This window comes from Rhinopithecus roxellana, chromosome 19 (assembly GCF_007565055.1).
Source record: "Rhinopithecus roxellana isolate Shanxi Qingling chromosome 19, ASM756505v1, whole genome shotgun sequence".
In the NCBI taxonomy this organism is placed as follows: domain Eukaryota; kingdom Metazoa; phylum Chordata; class Mammalia; order Primates; family Cercopithecidae; genus Rhinopithecus; species Rhinopithecus roxellana.
Window position 1 is genome coordinate 17,791,207 of NC_044567.1, and position 16,702 is coordinate 17,807,908.

Here is a 16,702-nt window from a genome sequence, read left to right on the forward strand (position 1 = left end):
CTGCCATAAGAAGCTGCTGGGTGAGGTGGGAACCACCCCACTGCTGGGAGACCTCCCTCCCCAAACAAAGCTTCCAGCGATATTCCCCGCTTCTGCATCCGAGCATGAAAACAGTAATGATCACCATAACACCCACACCGCCAACACACATGGTGGTCAGCACGTGCATATACAAGGGAGATTATTTTTTACATTCACATCCAATTCCTTCAGAGTTTTAGATGTGACGGCCGTTTTCATATAATCATGTTTCTAAGGCATTAGAAATGCTATGATGTCTATGAGCTCTGAAAAAAGGAGTGGCTTTCATCATCGGTGAACAGATTTAAGTGTAACATGCAGCAAGACACAATCTCTAAATATGCTATGATTCTTCAGATACAAAAGGCCACTGAACCCGCTCAGCGGGTCATGTCTTAGCCTGCCAGGGTCCTTGTGAGCAGAGGCTGCCATTCCCCGTCCACATCCCCAGGATCTCTTGGTCAGGGAAGCAGGGGTTCAAGGTATGTACTTGTGACTTGGAGAGATACAGTTTTCCTCTGTGAGAAGCAAATGGGTTCCAACACCACCAAGCATGGCCCTGTAGCCCTACTGGGCTTCTGAACACCCGCCCAATTGCCTTCCACACAACAGCAAGGCCTCCCGGGTCCAGAATAGAGTTGGGAACCTGCAAGGCCACACGGCTAGGTACTAGAGCACTGACGGGAAAAGCAGGGGCTCGGGCATCAGCTGCCTGGGTTCAAATCCCCATTCTGGGGTTTCGGGGGATGTAACTTTGAGCAAAGGTACATCTCTTCTGTGGACTTCAGTTGCCTTGTCTGTTAGATGAGGATAATAATAATACCAATCTCATAGTGTCGTGGTGCACACGTGCTTTGTGCTAAATAAATAAATAAATAAGTACTGTGGCCCAGTGAAACCCATCCAGGAAAATCCCTGGACCCCGAAAGGCTCATTAATGAACAACCGAGCTGAAAGACCAAGGATCTTGTGAAGTTTGCAGTCACAAAGCAGGCAGCCCCCAACAGGCCGCTCAATCTGGGCTGCACATTAGAATCGCCTGGGGAGCTTTTGAAGCACACACATGTCTGCCTCATCCCCAACTCCCAAGATTCCGCTGCCCTTGACTCAAGGGACCCTGCCATCAGAATTTTGCAGGCTTTCCAGGTGAGTCTACTGTGCAGCCAGGGTTGAGGACCACCGACCCTGGAAGATGTGGGCCTCTTCTGAAGACTCACGGTCCCTCCCAGCTCAGACATTCTAGGATTGTAGAAAATTGGAGGTGGGCCAGGTGCAGCGGCACACACCTGTAATCCCAGCACTTCTGGAGTCCGAGGCAGGAGGATCGCTTGAGCTCAGGAGTTCGAGACCAGCCTGGGCAACATAGTGAGACCCTGTCTCTACTAAAAAATTAAAAAATTAACTGGGCATAGTGGTGCACACCCGTGGTCTCAGCTCCTCAGGAAGCTGGTGGGAGGATCATTTGATCCAAGAGATCGAGGCTGCAGTGAGCAGAGATTGTGCCACTGCATTCCAGTCTGGGAGACAAAGCAAGACCCAGTCTCAAAAAAAAAAAAAAAAAGAAGACGAAGAAAAGAAAAGAAAAGTGGAGGTGGTACCACCAGAAGCCACTCTTTCCACCAGGGAGTCCCAGGTACACGTCTGTGGCTCACTTCATGTGGTGCAGTGCTGTGTGAGGCTCTGCCCTAATAGCTACACTCCCCTCCCAGCCTAGAAAATAATCTATTTCTGGGCCAGGCTCAGTGGCTCATGCCTGTAATCCCAGCACTTTGGGAGGGTGAGGTGGGTGGATCACCAGGTTGGGAGATTGAGACCAGCCTGGCCAACAAGATGAAACCCTGTCTCAACTAAAAATACAAAAAAAAACAATTAGCCAGGTATAGTGGCACACGCCTGTAGTCCCAGCTACTCAGGAGGCTGAGGCAGGAGAATCGCCTAAACCCAGGAGGCAGAGGTGGCAGTGAGCTGAAATCGTGCCACTGCACTCCAGCCTGGGCAACAAGATCAAAACTCCATCTCAAAAAACAAAAACAAAAACAAACCAACAAAAAGAAAACAATCCATCTCCTTCAGACATTCTTTCTTACAATCTCTTTGTGCATTTTTGTTTTAAAAGTTTTAAAGGGGCCTAAATTACATAGCCACATATTTTATTTGGACAACACAGTGTTCTAAAAACATAATAATGGCTAATATTTATGTCGTGCTTACTATGGGCCAGGCATTGTTCCCAGCTCTTTATATTCTTTAACTCCTTTCATCTTTATAAACTCCCGTAGACTACCCTCCTCCTGCAAGGTGGGTACTATTATTATCACCATTTTCGGTAAGAAAATCAAGGCATAGAGAGACAAAGGAACTTGCCCAGGGTTACTCAGCTTGTAAGGGGCACAGCTAGGATTTGAAACTGGGAAGGCCACAATGCTTTACAACCTCTCTTTGGATGATTAAAATTGTATATGTTGGCAATAAAATTGGCAAATGACAATTAAAAATCTTTGTATTCCAGTGTCTGACACAAGGCTGGGGCATACTCAGTGCCTGATGTGTTTCTGTCAACCAAATGACCAAATGGCCATAGAAATAAAGGATGTCTAGCATGGTCTTCAGGGAAGCCTCACTGGGTAGAAAAAAAAAGAGAGAACTCCAGAAATGTAGAACCCCACCAGAGTCAGGGCAAAGAGCAAAGGCCTGCTCTCTCCTAGTCAGGTGGCCTGGCTTCTAGCTGGAATGAGGTGACTTCAAGTATGTCACCAGCTTCCATGTTCACACCTGTAGGAGGCCTGACTAGATGGTCTCAGAGATCCTTTCTGTCTCAAACATTTCACAATTAAAGGGTCCATATTAATTCATAATCAAGGTCTCTGTATGCCAGGACACTGTTCTGAACTTACGGAATCCTCACAAAACTCACACAAGCCACCTTCTATTATTATCTCCATTTTATATTAGGTTGGTGCAAAAGTAGTTGCAGTTTTTGCCATTAATATGATGAGGATGTTGAGACACAATGTGGGAGCCAAGGTTCAAATTCAGTCACTTTTAACCGGTATCACTATGTACAACTTTATCCTACAATTATGAGAACCTGCTCCAGGGTCTTCTCCCCTAGAAAACCATTTTTGCTCTGCAAAACCATAGTGATTTAACACCACAAATCTGGAAAAGAAAGGTACCTAGCTAGGATCAGAGGGCGATGGGTGGAGACAGGAGAGCAGAAGGAAGGGCAGGAGGCAGCGACCCTGCAGCGGGCAAGGCTTACTCTTTGAAGGAGCCGTAATATTGGTTGACAAATTCGATAGCTTGAGGTAGAAGCTCATCTGGAGGGGTAGGCTTGTCCCTGGGTCCTCTGGTCAAACTTTTGGGAGTCATAATGGATCCCAAGCAAGATTTGGACCTGCAAGTCAAAATCTGGAAAGAGAGACGCAGGTGGTGAGGGTGGGCCATTTGGCCTCTTGCCACCCTCCTCTGGGGCCAGCTCTCCTGGCCACCTGGCTCCTCTCTGGCTGCTCTGGCTCCCTGCACCTCCTCTCCACCCCTGTGGCACCTCCTCCTTGGGGTCCACCTGGCTTTCTCCCACCTAGATCTCCCCTCTTCCACTGGCTGAACCCCAGGGGGTGTGAGTCAGGTTTGTCCCCCTACTCCGGACTCAGTCTCTGGCCCTGCTCCCCAGCCAGCTCCAGATCCAGAGCAAAGTCAATCCAATATGGCTCCTACGGGAACACGATATTGGTATTTGGCCAAAACAAACTGAAATGAGACACAGGATGGCACGCGCACGCGCACACACACACACACGAATGAAGCACACCGAATGTTAACTGTGGTGGTTTGGGGGCATGTGGGAAATCGTTTTGCTTTCATGGTCTTGAAAGTGTCCATTCTTCCCCACTTTACAACCATAGAATGTGTCCTGAAGTTAGAATAAAAACTTAGATGACCAAAAGAAGCCTGAAAAGACGTTTAGTCCAACCACTCACAGGATACTTGAACCCCTCTGCAATCTATCAAATTGCACTTAAATCCTTCCAGTGACAGGGAGCTCACTACCTCCTGATGTAATACAGTCCAGCTCTGAGCAGTTCTGTTAGAAAACTCTCCCTGACATTATCCTGAAATCTGTCTAAGAAAGATACGAATTTGTTTCTGCAATCATTTATTTGACCTTCTGGATTATCCATTATCTACTGGGGTGGTTAACGGGGAGTTGGCATCATTAAGTAAATGCACAGATGCCTACTGTAATCTGTGAAGAATGTCTCTGTTTCCAGACCCCTTTGCCCAAGCAGATGATTGTTTGGTTTGCCCAGGGGGACACCTGTTTGATCCACAAAGCCTTGGCAGCTTCACCAGCTTGGGACAAAGGTGGTTCTCCCTGAAACCCCAGACGTACCCCTTTGGCCTTGTGGTGAAGTGTGTCCTGGAAAGTCATCCCGCTGCCCCAGTTTTTGATCCTCACATGCCGTGGGGAGGACAATGGGGTTGCATCCGGCTTGACCAGAGATTCTGGAGACTTCTGCGAGGGGAAAAAATCAGGGTTTTCTCTCAGATCTCTCCCAGACCCCAGTCCCTGCCTTGTCTTGGAGTGGGGAAGGATCTATTGGTGGCCACACAGGGCAGGGTGTCCCTCCATGTCCCTCCTCTGTTTCCAGCCCCTGAGCCACCTGGGCCAGTGCCTGCAAAGAGCTCCAGGTGCCTGGGCCACTGGCCAGGGTCCTCTCCTCACCCAGGGCCCTGCCAAATGTTTCCTCAGAGGAACTGCTGTAGGAGGGACTAAGTTAGAGGTGAGAAGGATGACTGTCAGAGCCAATACCACTGAGAACAGAAAGGCACCACTGCCTTCCTTCCCTGGGAGCACGGAAGGACATATAAGCCACCCTCTCTCCCACTCCTACCCATTTCTCTGCCCACCTCTCTAGAATGGTATGGAACCCAAGGAATAGAAGCTAGCTGTCAGTGCACCTTAGGGGCCACCACTCCCGACCACTGGGTGTTGTCCCACTCTCCCAAAGCCCTTCCTCATTCCCACCTGTTCCCCCCAACACCCTAGGTCTGGGACTCTCCACTCTCCATCCAAACCCTGGCTTCCTGCCCTCTCCAGCCCAGCCTCTAACAGGCTGCTCTGTCTGCATCTGCCTGGACCAGGGAGGAAGGGGCTTCCCACACCCATGTGACTCACTGACCTTTCCTGTCCCCACGAGGGGCTGCAGGGACTCATTCTGCTGCTTGCTGAGGCTGTGATACTGAAGGTCATCCTGTGTCACTGGACTGTGAAAGGAAACAGCTAGTATGAGATGGGGTATCTGAGGGTGGAGGGGGATCTTGGAGTTCCCTCTGCCAGTACCCTCATTTGACAAATAGGGAAACTGAGTCCAGAGGGTGGGAGTGAATTGTTCATGGTCAGTCTGATCAACTGCCCCCCATCCCCACCTTCCCTCTTCCTCTTATCTTCTTCCTCCTGCAGAGCCAAAAGGGCATGAGCAGAGCTGAGCCAAAGCTACTGGCCCAAACAGCAGCCCATAGAGGATCCGGAAAATGCTCCTTCACCCTCTGGAAAAGCCAAGTACAAACGTGGCACAGGGGCTGGGTGGATAGAGAATGGCTCCAACAACTCTGCCTCCCAGACCAGCAGCATTGCCCAGCAGCCACTTGGATTGATTGATTGACTGATTGATTTATATATTTATATTTATATTTTTTGAAACAGAGTCTTGCTCTGTCATCCAGGCTGGAGTGCAGTGGCATGATCTCAGCTCTCCGCAACCTCTACCGCTCAGGTTCAAGTGAACCTCCCACCTCAGCCTCTTGGGTAGCAGGGACTACAGGCACACACCACCACACCCGGCTAATTTCTGTATTTTTGGTAGAGATGGGGTTTCACCATGCTGCCCAGGCTGGCCTCGAACTCCTGGCCTCAAGTGATCCTCCTGCCTTAGCCTCCCAAAGTGCTGGGAATATAGTTGGGAGCCACAGTGCCCAGCCCCAGTCACTTATTTTTCGTGACTTAAGCTTTTTTTATTTAAAACACTTGATTTATCTTGGTTTATTTACTTATTCTACATTTCTATTATGGAAAATGTTAAGCATACAGAAGTAGAGAGAATAGTCCAATAACCTTCCATGGGCCCTTCACCCAGATTCAACCCAATTCAACAGTGATCAATCCACTGCCAATCTCGTTTCAACTATACCTTCCCTGCCTCATCATTATTTTAAAGCAAATCTAAGATGTCAAGTCACCTTCACCAAAGTAAAAACAAGCATTGTAAAATTTAGCATTAAATTACAGATTACTTAAAAATTAAATCAAACATTACTTAAAGTAATTTTTTAACTTAAAGATTACTTTAAAATTCAGTATTCTGAAACTGGTCAGAAACCGTTTGTTCTTGTTTGGGATTTCAGGTTCATTCAGGCAAACTGAATAGTCACCACTCACACATGCCTCCCCTAGGGAGAATCATCCCACCAGGGCACCTTGGTTTGAAAGCGTATTGTATTCCATGTTCTTGGCAGTATTTTCCAGGGTGTGCATGCTTGTGCATCAGAGGGAGAGGGGCTTAGAGACTATTATGAGGGTCTCTCATTTTCTACTTGATACATATGTATGATGTTGAAATGGGATAAATGACCATGTATTGCTTTTATTATGGGAAAAAAATGACTATATGTTACCACTATATAATTAATTATGTACATTACATAGTAGCAGTAAGTGATTTATAACTATAAAGAGACACTGTCTTAAAAGAGGATGTAAGTATGCATCAGAAAGCAATTTATATCTGAATCAAGGGATTCCACAACCCTGTAAAGGGCCTTCCATGGGACCAACCATTGCCACATGGCAAAGATGCTTTGCTTGGACAAACTTTACTCAGACTTCTGAATCTTCTGCTGGGCCCATCCATGCATTTCCTTGTAAAAATGCAGTTTTAGCAAAAGAATCCCTGACAAGTCAGTTTAACAAGAACCCTCCATCCTCAATAGCTTGTCGCCCTCCCCATCTGATCAGGGTCCTTGTCCTCCATCCTCCCCCAGGCGATGTCTGATCACCTTAGCCTGTCCTAAGCAAGAATCCTGTTAGGTTGGTGAGGCAGAATTCCCCCTATGCCTGAAGTTTTTCTTGGTAATTTTCCATCCACAGACCCTGCCCTGATCTTTGGCTATAAATTCCCACTGGCTTCTGCTGTATTTGGATTTGGGCCCAATCTCTCTCCTCCACTGCCAGACCCCACTGCAGCAGGTCCCCATATATATATATATGATATATATATGGTAATCTGGATATTCAGAACAGGTAAGCCATGGCTGAGCAGTCATCATGGGGCTGCTTCAACAGGAAGATGTATGAGGGTTGGGGTCCCCAGGGAGGCAACTGCCCCCCTTGCTCTTCTGCCATTCCCCCTCACCCCAGCACCCACCCTGCACCCATTCTTGCTTCCTCTCACTTACTTCTGGAAGTAGAGTTGGACAATTTCAGAAGCTTCAGACCAGAAATATCTACAGTACTGTTTAGATTGAGAAGCAATGCTTTTGTACATTTAACATAATCATTTTACCCCATATTTCAAAAAGTATCATTTTTTAAAGTTGCCTAAAAATCCACTTTACAGATGGGCCACGATTAGCCTGGTCCCATCGTCCATGGCTGGATGTTAGACTGTGTCTAGTTTTGCCCTCATATAAATAATGCCTTAAACTGTATACATGGTCTGATGCTGGCTGTGTGTGTGTGTGTGCGCGTGCGCGTACAAGCACAGAAAAACAACACCTCGGGGAAATGTTAGTAAATGTTAACAGTGACTAGCATTAAGTGATAAGATCATAGGCAATTTAACTTTTCTTATACTTTTCCACATCTTCCAACGTTTTACAGTGATCACGACTTCCTTTCATAACTGGACAATTCTTTAAATTTGAAAAGTGAATAAACAAAGCTTTGCCCAGTTCCCTCCCACACCATTTCTTCTGTCTGGCTGCTGGGAGACAGGGTGACAGGGTGTCCAGATGCCAGGTGAGCACCTTCAGGATCTGGACACTTCTTTCCAAATGATCGCTTGGTTGATTCCGACCCCACAGACGCTCATGCAATTTGACTAAACCCACAGCAGCGCGGGGTTCTGAGGACCCTCAGGGACCTGCATTCAAAGAGAGTGCTGGCAGCGGGCGCGGTGATTGACGTCTGTCATCTCAGCACTTTGGGAGGCCGAGGTGGGCGGATCATTCGAGCCCAGGAGTTCAAGAGCTGCCTGGGCAACATGGTGAAACCCTATCTCTACAAAAAAAAAAAAAAAAAAAAAAAAAAAGTTGCCAGGTGTAGTGATGCGCGCCTGTAGTCCCAGTTACTCAGGAGGCTGAGGTGGGAGGATCACCTGAGCCCGGAGGCGGAGGCTACGGTGAGCCAAGACGACACCACTGTCGCCTGGGTGACAGAGCGAGACCCTATCAATAAAAGGGGTCGGGGGCGTGGGGAGTGCTGGCAATAAGGTGGCTTGCTTAGACCCAGAACTTTCCACAAGCCCTTGACCAGCCGAGCCGGTCACACTTGCAGACTGTGGCTTGCCTGGGCTGACCTGGGGGCCAGATTCCCCTGCGGCTCCGACGCCTCCCTACCTGTTTACCTCACCTGACACCAAGGGTGATGGTGGGGACAGATGGGGAGGGTCGGGGGGATGACGCCCTGGGAAACTGATCTCATTTGTGAAACAAGAACCTCCTTGCTCTGTTAACCATATTTGATCCAAAGAGTGTAGCAACTTTCAACCCCAGTGCTGAAAACTTTCAAAAGCTCCCAAGTGCTGAAACATGCGCAGCGCAACTCATCCCGCATAGCCGCCTCTCACAGAGCATGAGGGCTTCTCTGGGCCGTCTGGGCTCCTGAATTATTGCGACCTCTCACGCGTTCTAAACCAAGAAAACGCTTTTAGTAAACCCTCAGGAATCCCACGGGGCGCACATCCCTGCCCTCCGATTTCTCCCAGAGATGCTTGGGGCCGCGCCCGGGCTCGGAGCCCACCGCTTCCCTCCCAGGGCGGACCTCAGGCCGCGGGGTACCTGGCTCCGCGCAGGCAGCAGGCGGGCTTCGGCCGGAGGATCCTGCAAAGCAGCCGGCAAAGCCGGGGCCCGGCGGCCTCGCACGCCGCGCCCAACCCCTCGCGCATGGTCCCGGCCTCTTAGGCGCAGATCCGCAGGCTCCCCGCGCCTCCCAGGGCCCGCGCTTTATCGCTCGGAGCCCGCAGCCCCCGCCCCGGGGGCGGGGCGAGCCGCGCAGAGGCCGGAGCTCTTCACCCACACTATGTCCGGGGCCGAGCCGCCCCTCGTTCCCTGCCTTCCCCGGCGATCCCGGGACCCAAGCACCCAGGGAGCCGCAGCCGGCGTCCGCCGCGGAGTTTGGATGGCACTGGACTGTGTCTGGGTTAAGAGGCCCGGGTGGTGTTGGGCCTCGTGTTTGTTTATTCCTCATAAAATCACAATAAAGCTTATCATAATTACTCCCATTGCGCGGTACTTTCTAGTTTACAGAGCAAATTTTCTTTCTGTCATTTCGTCCAATCCCGTCGAGAAGACAGCTCTACGTTGTCATCTCCACTTTATTGAGGCATTAGCTGGGGCCAGAGAGGTTAAGGATCTTGTCCAGGGCCACACAGCAGCCCCAGGGCCACAGCCCAGCCTAAGCTCACATCACCTCACAAGGCTGTCCCTGGAAGTGTTATATCACTTGTTATATACAGCACGTTCTGTGCGATTCCAGAAAAGAAACCAAAGAAAGCACCGGGTTGAGGGTGACTTCTAGTAGGAATATTGCAGGAGAGATCGTAAACCCCCTTGGGTGCCTTGCAGGCCCCTTGTCCTTGCTACCTGGACTGCTCAGAGCCTCCTGACTTTGCTCCACCTGTAAGTTGCTCCTTATCTCAAGCAAGATAACAGGTAGGCTCCAGACCCAGATGGGGCAGCAGCCCTGGACTTCAACATGCAGGGGGCCCTCCTGGCAGTATGCAAGCACATTAAATCCAAAACCCCAGTTAAAGCAGAATGAAAGAGGGCACATATTTATTTCTAGCCGACTGCAGCCCAGCTAGCAACACATAGCTTGACTTAGTTCTGAATTCCATGTGTCTTCACCTAGATGCTCCCACATTTGCCTCTGTCTCTAAAATACACACACACACACACACACACACACACACACACACCCCATGCTCACTTCCTAATTGTTTACAAAGGTATAGAATCATCAGTCACTTAGAATAGGCTCTTGGTTTCATGACACCTGAACAGATTAGAAAATTACTTTTTAAAATCAAAATACATTCATTGGCTCTCATCGCTTTCAGGATGAAATCCCCTTTGCACAGCTGCTTCCTCTTCCAGTACCATCACCCCTCCCTCGAGTGGATGCTGCACTGTGGGTGTACCCACCTCCTCCCCCCAACTCCTCCCCACCCTACAGCCAGCCCAGGCACCTCTGCAGTCTCCCCAGAGGAGGCCTTTAGCAAGGTGCCAGTATACCCACAACTACAACCTCCTGTCTACTCTCTATCCCACCTACTCCTGACACAATTTCTCCAACTCTTTAACATCGTATTCTTCATCTACAACTCCCAAACCAGCGAGGAAGACATCCGTTTCCCCATTTCCTTCCTGACAGCAGGAACTGGGTCTTTTTTCTCTGTCTCTTGAACAGTCCAGCACACAGTAGGCCCTCCGGGAGAGCACAGATAGTGTAGATGTTATGAGTTTAGACTTGATTCAAACTTTAGCTCAACCATTTTCCAGGAATTGACCTCCAGTAAGTCACTCAATCTTGTAATACAAGGATAATAGTTCCTGTCTCATTATTGACATAGTAATAAGGACCTTATAACTGTTATCTATTGTTTTTAGCAGTGGTGTATGCAAGTAATAAGTGGCTCAAACAATTCACTGATGAGCAGAAGGGTTTCACTGGTATCTTGACTCCCAGCACAGAGCCAGGGGAGTGGGCATCCCATGTACTCATCAATGGAATGGGACATGCCCAGGGCACGAAGGTGGCAGCCCCATGCAGGGGTCTCTCCGGACTGCCTGGATCTGAATGCTGGTTCTGTCATTTGCTAATTATGAGATCTTGAAAATTACTTCAACTTTCTGGGCTTCAGGGTCCTCATATTTAATATGGGATAATTAAAATTCCTTCCTTGTGGATCGTTGGGAGAGTTGAATGAATTGATGTGTGATATTTTTTTCTTCATCCCCTCCTCTATCCAACTGGATCTTTTCCGCCAGCCCACCCCCAGCATGAAGAGGAGGGGGGAAAAGATGGTCAAGTTAGCTGGTTTGCCACAGTTCCGCTGCAGCTCAGGGCCCTCTCTGGGGTCTGAACTCACATTTCCTGAATTATCCAAAGACACAAGTCAATCCACAAGGCAGTCCCCAAAGACACAGGGATAACTGGCAATGCTATCAGAGGGTGTGGTGATGAGGGTTAAAGGCTGCAGCCAACACCATAAGGGTTTTGGGAAGAGAGAGATTCAGGGTGATCTGGAAAGATAGCGGATAGATCATTAGGGTTCAGAGTTCGAGAGCAGCCTGGGCAACATAGCAAGATTCTCAGTTTTAAGAGAGAGAGAGAGTGGGAGGGAGAGAGAGAGAGAGAGAGAGAGAGAGAGAAAAGAAAAGAAAAAATAAGCCCAGGTGCGGTGACTCACAGCTGTAATAGCACTTTGGGAGGCCAAGGCAGGAGATTCGCTTGAGGTCAGGAGTTCGAGACCAGCCTGGCCAATATGGTGAAACCCCGTCTCTACTAAAAATACAAAAATTAAGGGGGCGTGGTAGCACACGCCTATAGTCCCAGCTACTTGGGAGGCTGAGGTGGGAGAATCGCTTGAAACTGGGAGGTGGAGGTTGCAGTGCAGTGAGCTGAGATGGAGCCACTGCACTGAGGTCTGGGCAACAGAGTGAGACTACGTCTAAAAACAATAATAAATTAAAAAATAAAAATAGAAAAGAAAAAATAGGGTATGAGTTGTGTCTGGATGAGCTGAGGGAGGAACGTGCTATGCACAGGCACTGGGGAGCTGAGGAAGGCTGGGTTGGGCAGGTAGGATGGGCTCTCCATTTGGGTAGGGTGTGTGCTCAGAGCTCTGTGGAAGCTTTAATGTGGCGACAGGCAATGGGGAGCCACTGCAGGCTCTAGAATAGGGGCATGACTTGCTAGAAGTCCAGTTGGCAGGAGAGAGCTCAGAGCCAGTGTGGGGAGCTGGAGTCAGGGAGGCCAGCAGGCAGGGGCAGCAATGATGAGATGAAGAGAAAGAAGGGGTGAAGCTGCTCTCCCTCTACAGCCCTTAGAATCTGAAGTGCCAGCAGGACATCTAGAGGCCATCCAACCCTGTGTTCTCACCTCTTGGTCTCTTAGCCACCTCAGCTGCCACAGCCCAGACTGCCTGGTTTCAAAGTCATCTCCTCCAATTCACCTGCCACACCACACCTAGACTGTCCTGCTCAACTGCTCAAGAACCTACATTGGCTCCCTACTGCCAGGGAGAGCGAGTCCAAATCTCCTACTCCGAATTCAAGCCCTTGTGCTCTGGCCTGGCCTTGCCTATCCCAACCCCCAACCCACTCCTGGCCAAGCACAGTCAGGCTCATTTCTGCCTCTGAGTCTCTGCTCACCTCTCCCTTCTTCCCGAATGCCCTTGCTATTTCTCTGCAGCTGTCTACATTCTACCCACACTTCAAAGGCCACAGAGTCCACCTGACTTCTGTGAAGCCCCTAGAGGGAAGTCTGTTTAATGTTGCTCCATCACCTGCTAGATGCCAACACCACCACTAATGATGGCAAGGCCAACAGTGCCATTTGCTGAGCGTTTACTCTGGGCCAGGCACTGCGCTAAGTTGCTTACGTGGGAAAGCTCATTTACTCCTTACTCCAACTCCAGGAAATCAGCATTGCTACCCTCTTCTTACACAGGAGGAAATTGAGGCTCAGAGGCTAGGGGACTTGCCAAAGGTTACAGGGCTACTGAGTGGCAAAGCCACTTGCTCATCCCCAAGCCCATCCTCTTAGTCACTGGCTTTTTTTGCCACCTCTGACAGATACACTGAAGGCTGTCATGCTGCACACATCCAGGGGGCGCCCTGCCCTTTGTAGTCCATGGGAAAGGCTCCTCTGGGGCGGTGGGGCTGTGTGACTGTGTAGCGGCCCTGTGTAGATGGGCGCTTTGTTTTGAGTTACACTATTGCGTTATCGCAGATTGCCTTGTCTTTCCACTTGAGCGAGCCTCAAGCCTGTCCCTTGGCTTGTTCAATGACTGACTCATTCTGTTGGTTCTGCCCTGGGAGGAGGGAATGGGCCTGGGGAGAAGGGACATGAAGAACCCAACTCTGGGCTCAAATTCCAACTCTGTAAACTCTGTAATTACCGATCATTCAAGCTGGGCAAAGTCATAATCCTCTCAGAGTTTCTATTTCCTTATCTGTGAAATGAGTCAATCATACGAACTTCACAGAACCCCCATAGAGATCAGTTGAGATGCAAAGTCTGTAAAGCGGCCTGTGTAGCTCTGGCAAGGGCAGGTACTCAGTAGATGGTAATGAACCCTGATGTGGACAGAGCGCCTGTTCTGTGTGGGCACAGTGCTGAGTGCTGTAGATCTCATTTCATCCTCAGCACACCATGAAGAGGGCCCTCTTGAGTTTCTCACTCCGCAGGTGAGCACTAAGGTTCAGAGAGGTGAACTTACCCTGAGTCATGCAGACAGCTAGAGGCAGCACCAGGCAACTAGTGCGGCCAGCACAGGGCTTGGAACTAGTTTGTCTAACATTCTGATGCCCTTCACCAGGATGATATTGAAAGCATCTAGCGAACAGTAAATTAGAATGGATGCAGGCCAGGATGCTGACCCTCCACCCCCACCCCTCCGCCCTGGTGCCCACCACTAGGCTCTACTGCCTCCCATTCTCAGGTCAAGCTCCTTCCCATATTCTTCCCCCAGAGATTCCAAGCTCCTTTGGGGCCAGCCCCATGCCATGTCCCCTCTTCCTCCACATACTGTCAGGCACAGTGAGGTGCCCAATAATCAGGGGCAGCGTTGAATTCCAACAGGGATTTTCAAGAAGCAACAAGGAGATCAGACCTCAGGTGAGAGAGGAGGAGCAGAGCAAGGAATCTGAGTCATGGGTACCGACAGGGCATGGGTGTCCAAGGAGACAAGCAGGAGGTGCCCCGGGGAAACTCACCTGGAGGTGGCACAGGGGAAACTCACCTGGAGGTGGCACAGGGGAAACTCACCTGGAGGTGGCACAGGGGAAACTCACCTGGAGGTGGCACAGGGGAAACTCACCTGGAGGTGGCACAGGGGAAACTCACCTGGAGGTGGCACAGGGGGCTTTCTCCATGTTGTTGTTAATATCTTTTTCCCCAGTCGTTACATACTGGTGGAATTTGGTCTTGAACAGAAATTTCCAAGGACAGGCCATCTCTACGGCTTTGCAAAGCAGGTCACTTATGTCACTTATCTGAATTTGAGCTCAGATGTTCTTCACTGTGGGGCTGAAGAAGGGAAGCAGAGGTGAGGGAAGGTTGAAGAAGATTTTATAGAACAGGGCTTCTCAATGGGGTTGGCTCACTGAAGAATCGATACGAACGCCAGCATGAGCCCCTTCATCAATGCTTTGCAACCTCTGTCTCTATTTCGGGGTTGGAATGGGGAGTCTTCTGACACAGACTTCAATTCTGTAAAGCCACCTAATAACCTAAAGGGAAAACAATTTGCCGCCTCCCCATCCCCATCTCCAACTATATGCACCATGAGCCTCCTTAGCGGGACCTCCTGGCCCACCAGACCCAGCCAGGCTTCATCACTGGCCACAGACAGGATGAGGAAGAGCCAGGAGGTCGCTGAAACAGGGGTGCCTTTGTCTGACCCTGAAAGACACTTTCCAGCAGCAATTATTATCAACCGTAGTTTTAGGTCTGCTACTGGGGAAAGCACTCAAGTTGTAGCTGCCTTTCTTTTAAAGATTTTGCAATTGTTGTTCTAACTCAGCATTATTACTTGCTCCTCTTTTATTATACAGGGAGGAAATATTTGTGAAAAATGCACTCATCCCTCGAAATCTGAGATCATCTCCTTTGAAACAGACAAGAGGAAGATCAAAGAGGCAGAAACTCTGTCTTTAGAAGACAGTGTAGTGGATATGGTCCATGTAAGAATTTTTAGGCCAAGCGCAGTGGCTCACACCTGTAATCCCAGCACTTCGGAAGACTGAGGCAGGATCGCTTGAGCCCAAGAGTTCGAGTTCAGCCTTGGCAACACAGGGAGACCTTGTCCACAAAAAATTTAAAAATTAGCCAGGCAGGTATGGTGTCTTGTGCCTGTAGTCCCAGCTAGTCGGGAGGTTGAGGCAGAAGGACCACTTGAGCCTGGGCAGTCAAGGCTGTCTCAAAAAAAAAAAAAGAAAAGAAAAGAAAAAGAAAGGGAAGAGGAAAGGGAAGAGAAGAGAAGAAAGGACAGGAAGGAAAGAGGGAAAGAAAGAAAAGAACTTATAGCCCCACAGACCTGGGTTCAAATCCTGAAATTCCAGCTCTACCAGTTATGTGTCCTGGATCAAGTTATTTAACTGAAACACATTTCTTCATCCATAAAATGGTTTAATATATCCATCTTACCAGGATTTGTGGGGAGGTTACATGTTATAAGGACTGAATAATATAATCTATGTTAAAAAAAAATTCTTAGTAGACACAAACTCTCATTCTTAACTTTTCAGAAAGTTTTTCCTTGTCATGTAGCAACCACAGCTAATATTTGCAGAAAAGAAATCTGACCAAGATGCCACGTTCAAACGACCGAACCTCATGTTGGCATTTCTTTACCTAGACTTTCCAATACCTTCTCTCTGTAGGCAGAAAATTCCCGCAACTTTCTGAGCCTTCTCATACAGGAAGAAACAAAACCTTCTCAAAAAAGTTGCTTCCCCAGAAATGAAGGCCACTCACCTTGCACCTGGCTGCACTGCCTCCCAGGGGTAAGGTCAGTCAAACTGAGAAGAGACCTGTGCCTTGAGAACTTCAGGACTGTCTAGAACTGCCCAGTCCCCTCACCAAAGGTGGCCAAGAGATTTTAAAGCAGCAACGATGTTGAGTTATCTGGGGCCGGAGCCTCAGTTTTTGACTCGCTGCAAAGTTATGAACACACTGGCAGCCAAGAAGTATTTATACTCAGCCCATGCCATCCAGAGGGTTGTTTTTGCATAAAGGTTTCTTTTTTTTTCTTTTTTTGGTTTGCAAAGGGAGTGCCCCCAGCTGGCGTAAAGTTAGCTAATTTATGACTGTGACTGCCAGGGACTGTGGGTGACCTGATCTTGCTGTTACATCACTCTGTGTGGTGCCTCTTCACCCAACCCACTTCTTTCTGGTCCCAAGTCCAAGGTGGCAGTTCATCAGTAGGGTGGTTACTAAGTTAGAGGCACCACGGAGCCAGGCTTTATTTGGCCAAGCCACATGGCCTCACTTTCAGCATCTGGGAGATTTTTTTCCTCAGCAGGGAGCTCTCTGGATAATCCCTGTCCATCCTCTCACTTTTCCAGCTTGTGACGTGAGTCCAGGAAGCTGGGGGAATATTGACGGTATGGAACATGTTGGAAAATGCCCAGGGTCCAGAAGGCCAGTGATATTAGATGATGCCATTATTCCAGA

The 16,702-nt window shown here is 49.1% G+C and overlaps 1 protein-coding gene across 1 annotated transcript in view; it reads right to left on the reverse strand.

The window, feature by feature from the left end:
* The window catches only part of NOS2 (nitric oxide synthase 2), a 43,681-nt gene extending 27,487 nt beyond the window's left edge, over positions 1 to 16,194 (reverse strand). Inside the window, exons 1-5 of the mRNA XM_010372301.2 lie at positions 16,004 to 16,194; positions 14,372 to 14,554; positions 5,205 to 5,289; positions 4,415 to 4,537; positions 3,284 to 3,432 (exon numbers count right to left, since the gene is read on the reverse strand). Coding sequence (XP_010370603.1) covers positions 3,284 to 3,432; positions 4,415 to 4,537; positions 5,205 to 5,289; positions 14,372 to 14,481 — 467 coding nt within the window. The 5' untranslated portion in view covers positions 14,482 to 14,554; positions 16,004 to 16,194. The remainder of the gene's footprint in view (positions 1 to 3,283; positions 3,433 to 4,414; positions 4,538 to 5,204; positions 5,290 to 14,371; positions 14,555 to 16,003) is intronic.
* Between the last annotated feature and the right edge of the window lie 508 nt (positions 16,195 to 16,702).